Source organism: Manacus vitellinus, unplaced genomic scaffold (genome assembly GCF_001715985.3).
Source record: "Manacus vitellinus isolate BGI_N305 unplaced genomic scaffold, ASM171598v3 scaffold_28_pilon, whole genome shotgun sequence".
NCBI classification, from domain to species: domain Eukaryota; kingdom Metazoa; phylum Chordata; class Aves; order Passeriformes; family Pipridae; genus Manacus; species Manacus vitellinus.
Genome location: NW_021940122.1, coordinates 898037 through 906818, shown reverse-complemented (window position 1 = coordinate 906818; position 8782 = coordinate 898037). Strand labels below are relative to the sequence as shown.

At 40.8% G+C, this 8782-nt stretch overlaps 1 protein-coding gene across 1 annotated transcript in view; it reads left to right on the top strand.

The window, feature by feature from the left end:
* Positions 1-1108: 1108 nt before the first annotated feature.
* The window catches only part of ALCAM (activated leukocyte cell adhesion molecule), a 35196-nt gene continuing 27522 nt past the window's right edge, over positions 1109-8782 (top strand). Inside the window, exons 1-4 of the mRNA XM_008932240.3 lie at positions 1109-1228; positions 4016-4235; positions 8204-8268; positions 8673-8760. Of these exons, the coding sequence (XP_008930488.2) occupies positions 1175-1228; positions 4016-4235; positions 8204-8268; positions 8673-8760 (427 nt within the window). The 5' untranslated portion in view covers positions 1109-1174. The remainder of the gene's footprint in view (positions 1229-4015; positions 4236-8203; positions 8269-8672; positions 8761-8782) is intronic.

Genomic DNA, 8782 nt, shown 5'->3' with positions numbered 1-8782 from the left:
TTTCTAGAAGGACTGACTGTTTCACCTCAGGCACACCTGGCTACATCACCAGCATCCTACTGCTTTTTCGTAAACAAGGTTTCTTTGGCAGCAAGGCCTTGATTTCAAATCTACAGTTGCAGATGAGGGGAGAGAAAAGGGAGAAATCCCAAGTCACTGGGCAGAAAACCCTGACAAGTTGCAGATGTATGGGTGAGAGCAGGCAGCCACCACACTCTCTCAGTGATACTGGGCAAGCACTTAGAGGCAAAACTTCTCTCCAGTATAAGGAGCAGAGAGCAAAAGGCAAATCTGGAGAACAGGAGCAAAGCAAAGTTGCGTTGTAGCAAACACACCAAGTTGTAACATCTACCCCTTTAAACTTCCTTGCTTTTTAACATTTCATCACTTTAGGGTCTGTTGTTTTTGTTCAATTCACATGTTTTGGACAATGAAAATAAGTGGGTCGGTTTTATTTGGTAAATTTATATGCGTTAGAGCAATAACATTGTGCTGAGGTTTCTAAAAAAGCTGTTCTTAAATAATTCATGGTAGCATTTCACTTCATTTTTCCAAAATCTAACTGTGCAGACTAGAGGTCTTTTTTCCCAGGTTTTAGGGAACACAACATTTTAATATCATCATTCTCCTTTCTTTCTTCCTTATTCTAAGTTTTTAATGTAGTGCAGCAGTCGAATTATCACTTCTCTGCTGGCCTTCTCAAAATATTGCATTGCAATGTAACTTTTCCAGGCAGATGTGTCTGGTGTTTCAGATGAAGTAAAATAAAGGTTTAGGGACTTCTCTTTTCAAGTTTTTAAGTCTGAGAAAATAGCTGTGGATAGCGACTGTAGTGAATCTATTCATTTAGTTGAGTGGGTGCAGTCCTGTTTGGAAATCCACTTGGTTTCCATTGACTACAGCAGGAAACATGGGTCTGGAAAGGTTGTAATGTTTACTTAACAAATTTAGTGACAGGAATCCTGTTTTGTTAGAGGTTTGAGGATAAATCCTACATGCTGGAAAAAAACCATTTGCAAAGAAGGTGGTGCTGCTTTGTGTAATTTGTGTGAACCAAACATTAGCAAGCATATGGGAATTCGGGAAGACACTTAAAATTGTTTCTTCTCTTTCTGTTTCTCCTCTAGCTCTGGGATTGTACACAGTAAATGCAATATATGGAGATACTATAATTATGCCTTGTCCTCTAGAAGTACCAGAAGGTCTTATGTTTGGAAAATGGAAATATGTAAGTATAGCTTACCTTTATATTTATTAGAGCTGTTATAAGATGATGTGTATTTTTTTTTTGTCTGTGTGTGAGTTTACAAGAATCCAAACGATAGGATTTCTGTCTGAGATACGAAGGCATTTATTCCTGTGTTTGTAAGTCTTCAAGATTCCAAACTGTATAATTTCTGCCAAGCACAGATTAGAGGATTGAGGAATTAATCTCATTGTTCAAGAAAAATAATTATTCAAGAGTTCTCTGCCAACCTGTATTAGAGCTCTGGCATGTTACCCAGTTGGTGTCTCGCTTGCTTGACAGAGCCATCGGTGTACATTTAAATACTTTTGAAGTAGGCTGCCTGAAGCAGAGCCTGCTTTGTCCCTGGGAAAGCACTGTCCCCACATTTGGTTGATCTGACAGTCACTCGGAACTGTTTCATGCTTCATTGTGTCTCATGCACAGCGAAGAAGAGAGCAGAGCTGACCTCAGTAGAACTGCTGGTGGTTTCACTCTGCTGTTTCTGGCAGAGAACAGAGGCAAAAACGTGGGTGCTCTCTTGGTGTGTTGGTCAGCCTGCAGTAGGAACATTGCTGGATGAGCTTCTCCTGTATGTGATCAGTATCCCAGGTCAAAAAGAGAATCAGCATAGCAAAGTCAAATGAAGCCTGGAAGCATATGTGGATAAAAAAAACCTGGGATACCAAAACCCTTTTGTTTCTCAGACTGACATTGAGACAACAGGTTTTCCTGCTTCTGTGAAGTTCACCTAAATCTCCTCTTGTGCTCAAAAAAATGTTACCTGCAGTAATAGATGATTTCTAGTTTGACAGTGGATTTAAATATTATGTAGTTCTTTCTCTCTCTTTGCAAATGGCATCCACCAGCCTATTTTACAGCAGAATATCTGCCACTGGGGGCTGTGTCCTATTCCCCCGTGGCTACTTCCTTTATACCTTCAGGTTTGCAGCTTTTGCAGCCCCCATCCACTCAATAGTTCTTTTCCTGCAAGCCCATTTGGGAAATGAAGTCAGAAGACTGCGGAGAATGTTTCCCCAAAAAGGGGCACTAAAACTGTTTCATATGAGCATTTGGAAGGTGGAGTGCCTACATTTTGCAATGTATTTTTTAGTCTGCTGACTTTTTTGGGGAAGACACAAGTCCATCTCTATGAAGATGCAAGGATATTCTGAAAAAAAGAAATGCATTATTTCTTTCCATTGCATTTGGATTGCCTATGTTGGACAAGTACCAAGCAGCAAATAGAGATGTTACAGCTTCTTCTAAATGGAAAGGGACACAAAACCTAACATACAAAAAAACCTAAGTTGCTGTTGTATGGAATCGTTGACACAGCCCATACAACCAAGCGAAAGTGATACCCATTCTCCCAGGGCAGCTCACAGCCTGGTAACGCTTGTCCTGGGGCGAGAGGAGGGTTGGATTAGGATTTTTTGGTCAGGTGATTATTTCATTGGAAAAAGGAGGAACTCTGTTTTCTGCTCTTCTGCCTTGGGAGGAGCAATTTGAGTTCCTGGTGGGAGCCCCCTGGGAGACTTGCACCCTGGCAGGAGCAGGCGTTGTGTCGCTTCAGCGTCTGCCTGGGTGTGCTTGCGCTGGGTGCGCGTCTGGAGTTAAGAGTTCACTCGCACTTGACAGCCAACTTCTTGTGTATTGAGTCAATGCAATGTTTTCTTTCCTGTGTGACAGACATCTAGACAAATCCAAGAGTTAAAAGCAGGAGAGGGAGAAAGACTGTAAGGGAATTTAAACTTCTCAACTAGGTGATGCCTCCTGCTCTCTGCCCTGCTCTGGCATCATTCTTCTCTTGTCACAGCATCGTCATGCTTTTGTGGGCTCTGCACTCAAACTGAGGTATTGTGCTGGGGAACACTACTAACATCAGTGCTGCAAGGTATAAGGGATAAAAGGGAATGAAAACCTTTCCCAGCCCTCAGTACAATACTTGAATGTAAAGGTAGAGTCAATGTTTCACCTCACTTTAAATAAAAACAGACAATGTCCCTCCCTGTTCTGTGCCTGTGTTTGTGTAAGGAGGGGGGAATCAAATCCCCTAGATCTGCCCCTATAACTTTGTCCCTCATAAAAGAAATATTTATATGGGAGGTTTGTACAAGGCTGTCAACTTTGTATTCCTTCTTAGGATGGCAACTGCATACTGATTAATATAAGGAGGATGTCTAGAAAATGATACATTGCAGATTATACTGACATGCAAAATAACAATATTTGATTGCATGTATAGTCCCATGCTACAAGCTCTCGGGTCCTTTAAAAACAAAGGGGAAAAGAAGCTAAAAACTAATTTAGAATAAAATAGGCAGTTACGCCTGATTAAAATCCTGCATTTGGAATGAAGTCTGAATATCCCAGACAAACAATATGAATATGTAAAACAATAATGAAAAACAAGGCAACTGAAGCTTTTGAGCCTAGCTCACACATGCTTCTATTTCAAATACTTTTTCATACAGGCAGAGGCAAGTGGTGCCAAAAACACCAGCCTTTATCAGAGAAAGCCCTTTGTTATGCTGAGATTGAGCCAAAGGATTGAAATTATTTTTACTAACGATTTTCTCAATGTGTACCGTGGCAGTCTTAAAGTAGCTCTCAGACTACACTGAATTTCTTCTATGTACAGCAGAAATTAATCAGGAAAGAAGCCATCTGATACAGTTTTCAGATTTATTTTTTTTTTAACATTACAGGTTTGTACCAATTGCAAATCTTCAGGAACTTCTAAATGAGTGTTTATGCAAAATAGAGGTGTTTATCCTTTTATTATAGGAAATGCCAAATGGATCTCCAGTATTTATTGCCTTCAGATCATCAACAAAAAAAAGTGTACAGTATGATGATGTACCAGACTACAAAGACAGGTTGAGTCTCTCAGAAAACTATACATTATCCATCAAGAATGCAAGAATCAGCGATGAAAAGAGATTTGTATGTATGCTAGTTACAGAAGATGATGTTTCCGAAGAGCCGACGATAGTCAAAGTTTTCAGTAAGTAAATCTAGTTGTTACTGCCATTAACATTCATCAGCATCTGAATCATAAATTACAGAAACTTTTGTTTAAGGCAAAGATTAAAGCCAAGAAAGTAAGTTTGGCTGAGTAAATTACTAAGACTAGCAAATTTCTGCAGCTTTCAAAAATATAATCTACTGGTGGCATTTATGTAACAGGACTGCCTGCACTTGCAGTTTATTCATGATAAGTGCTGGCTCAAAGAGAATTTTAGGCTTTGATAATGACTCATTTATGTGATGTCATTTGGCCTTGGAAATGAAAAATGTAAAATTAGCATTGATTATTTTCCATTTGTTCTCCGAGCAAATTTTTCTGCAGGAGGGAAACATTAACTGTGTGCGGTCTGTAGGATTAGTTCAGGGGAGAGGTTTAAAGCGGCTCTGAGCAGTTAGTGTGCAACAGTATGGACCGTGAGGGAGAGAGCAGGAGACTGGAAAACGAGCCACTAGCCCCAAATGCTTACTTTGTCCCCTGCTGAACTACCGTGAGGAATACCAGTCTGCAGTTCTCTCTTAGAGCATGGCAGGGTTTATTAGGGTTTGGTATCACCACAGCCCCACTGCCAGGCTGGTGTGCAGGGCGAACCCCAGCGTTCTGAGGCACAGCCCTGCTTGGAGCTCACACAGGAGCATGAACAAGCCTGGCCTCTTCCTGGGGCTGATTCAGAGCAGCAACTTAATCTGCCAAACCCTGACTCAGCCTGTGGAGGTGTCCATTATGGCTTTTTAGGGACACAGGTCTGTGACTGCAGTGTCTTATCTTCCTTAGCCTCATGTTTTTATACGGCTTTTTTTTGGCCTTTGTTGCTCTTGAGGTGCAGATTTACACAATCAAAGTAGGTATCTGTTGTGGGAACAGGCTGACTGCAGGGATGGGCAGTTTCAAAGAAATCACACTCTGAAAAAAAGATACATGCTTTGGAAAGACAGACTTATGCTTCTGTCAGGGAGTTGTCAATGGTGTCCAGGCAGAAATCTGTCAGTGGCATAAATGAGTTTCAAGCAAGCTTAGGAGCCAATAGTAATTCTGTTCCCTCGTTTCACTTTCAATTTGACTGCAAGAACAATCGAATTAATGACAACTGGGAGGTGTGTGCTCAGAGCACCCGTAGTAAGCACAGTGCTCCAAAGGAAATCATAAAGAATTGTCATGTTTACTTATTGCACAGTAGTAAATATGTAGATGAGACAGTGGTATGTGGTGAAATGAAGTGCTAACTGCTTGAATTACTGTGTACTGTACTAAGTATTAACACAGTGCTAGCTCAGCCATGGAGCCCAGCCTGTCTGGTTTATTGTATGCATTAATACTAATAGAGAGAGCTTCTACTTACTAAGTTAGATAAGAAGTGAGGATGCCACATGTGTAATATGGCCAACTTAGTGCTGCAAGAAAAATTACCTTTGCAGTTTTTCATTTTGAGTTCACAGCTTTATTTGTGGTTCTCTTAACTTTTCTTTGCATTTAATTTCCTTGAGTCTGTTTTTTTAAGTTTTCATTTTGTGTTGCTTGGTTGCTTGCTTTAATTGCGAAAGAGTAGCTGGCAAGCTTCATTTATTTAACCAGTAGAGCTTCTAACTCATTGAGCCACAGGTACAGAGCTAGCCTGCAGCAGTGTGACCCTCATAAACCAAAATCTTGTGCACCTGAAACTCAGCTGCAACCCAGAAGTCATGACTGATGCTGGGTTTTGCTGGAGCTTGTTATGTCCTCAGCTGTGCTACCTGATTAACTCAGAACTAACGAGCTGAAATGGCTCATTGTGCAGGTACCACCTGCTAGTCTCACTCACTGGACTACTCAAACAAGCGCTACCAGCTTTCCAGATGGATCCTGTCAGCATCTTTTTTCTGGAATTAAATGGCCAGTTTCCAAAGCAGAGCAGCCCAGAGGACATGAGCTGCTGTCCCGCTGCACTGATGCTTGGCTTTTGCAGGAGATGAACTCTTTTTCCCTCTATTATAAGGCCTATATAGAGTTGCAAAGTACTCTGGCAAGCTCTTAAGCCTAGAGATAAGCAGTGTGCTGAAGTTGCAAACCCACTAAAGTGGGCTCTGCTGCTGCCAAGTTTAAATTTTTCCCCTGCTTCAGACGCTGAGCTGGTAAATGCCAAGTAAGTCTTTTATAGTGAATTACCTTGGTGCTTGTGCAGCGGCTGTGGGGATCTGGCAGCAGGCGTTTCCCCTTGGAGACTGCTGTCAGAGAGCTGGTAGTGGCCTCTCAGCTGGAGCATCTGCTCGGTTACCAGAGCACTCAAAACAGGGAGAGCTCCACATAGTGGCCATGGAGCACGGGGTCCTCCCTTTCCCTCGGTAGGATCATGCGGGACAGGAGCATCCGAAGCACCAAAAAGAGGGTCTTCTTAAACAAGTGCTGGGGGAGATGAGAGATGAAAGGAAGAAAGGCTCAGGTGGGGGAAGGTGTATGGCTTGATCATCTGGTGACTGTGACAGCAGCCAACTGCAAGGCTGTTTATGGGATCTGAAAATCTGAACCAGAAGGCCTGTTAATGGTCTCGTAAAACCATATTTGCTTGAATTGACATGAAAATGTTTTGTTCTTGACAGGTTCTTACAGAAAAGAGAAATAAACATACATACATCTCTTAAAAAAAATCTATTAGCCCTTTGAAAAAAAATATGATGGGTTTAGTGTATAGCTTTGACTGTTTCTTTTGTTTGGTTTTAGGGGTTTTTTTGCCACAAGCAAAGTTGTTTGAAAATGTCAGATGAATAGCTTTTATTACCTTTCATTTTCCTTTTGAGCTGTTTTTGTTTTGTCCTGGTGTAGTCATCCAAGTGAAGAATATCTGTGCACTTGTGTGCACACAAATCGCAGATGCACAAAAAGAAAATGGATTATTGTGAAAACATACAGATTTGCTATCTCTGTGCCAGCAGGAGCAGTATGCCTGCACATTAGTAGCTTCATCAGTGTGTGTAGAGATTTTGGCAAGATAGTGGTGAAGTTCCCTTTGTTCTGGGATTACTAACATACATACAGCATTTCATACAGAGCTTGATTTGGGAAAAGGGTTTTGTAAGCTGACATCATTAAGAATAAGTATGCTTATTTAAGCAGTATAGCTGGAGTGTAGAGGCTTTCCTCAACTGTATAAACATTGATTTATTTTTTTTCCCCTCCACTCTTCTCTTCTTCTTTTAAAACTGTGGGGAAAACTGTCTCTTTTGGAGATAAAAATTTGCATTTCAGGCTTCAGGCCAAACTATTGTAACGGACAAGTTATATAGTCTCTAGAAAGTAGTCTTTTGTGATGGAAACACTGATAGATCCTCCACTTTGGCAAGCTAAGAGGTCCATCTACCATAATAAAAGTAAATAAGAATATGTACTGGTGCTGAAGAAAAAGTTGTTTTTTTTTTTAAGAGAGTCATAACTAACTCAGAATCAGTTAAAATAATTACACTTCTCTCTATCATCTGAATTTCTTAAATGTAATAATCCCAGTTAGGAAAAATAAGCATTAGAAAAGGATTAGGTTGAATTTGTTCCTTTATAAAGTGACAGCTCAGCTACACTAGTATCTGCAGAAAAGCCACTTTTTTGTTGCTATAGTTTCTGTACCACTGGCTCGTTCTCCAGCATGTGTATCATGTAAATTTATAGATAGGATCAGGTTCTCTCCTCCTGGGTGCTGAACTAGTCTGTCTGGCTAAAATATGTATCATCAGAATACATGGAATTCATTATGGGAAGTATGAAACATTTTAAAGTGATAGTTTATACTTTTAAATCCATTTGCTAATATTGAGATAGAAGTACGTCACTTTTTCTTCTTTTAATGGGAAAACGTAGCTAAGACTGTATCAGGCCAGATTATTCTTTAGTCACAAAGTCCACATATCTTGTAGTAATTTTGCGTTTTTCAAACAGCTGTTTGTTCTCCCTTCACCAGTACTTTTATCCTATTTATGTTTTAGAACAACCCTCTCAACCAGAAATCTTACATCAAGCAGACCTCTTAGAAACAGAGAAGCTACAAATGGTAAGAGCAGCATTCTCCCTCAAAGTTATGTTCCTGATGGCTGCCTGAAGTCTCTTTACAGTCCAGAGAGAGGTGATGGCTCAGAGAGGGTGTGTGTGCATGCACACGCACTTGCCTGCGAAAGATCATAGTCTATAGCCAGGTTGAGCACAGAGCAGTTCCCTCACCACAGTATTATTTATCAGTAGTATTTATCCCTGCCTGATTCTGTGAACAGGCCATCCTGATCTTAGACCCACCTCCTTCTTCCAAACTGTACCTCAGCCTCACTGATTCGATTTGTCCTATTTAAGAAAAGTGGTTGAGCATTTCAACTTTCTAGAAATTTTTACCCAAAGCAGCATAAGTAAAAATGTTAAAACCTAGTGGAGAAAAACAGCGACTAATTCCTGTCTGTTTTGCAGCTTGGGGAGTGCGTTGCAAGAGATAGTTATCCTGAAGGCAATGTTACGTGGTACAAAAATGGGAGAATTTTGCAGCCCGTGGAAGATGGTACGTTTCGGTAACGGCCGGT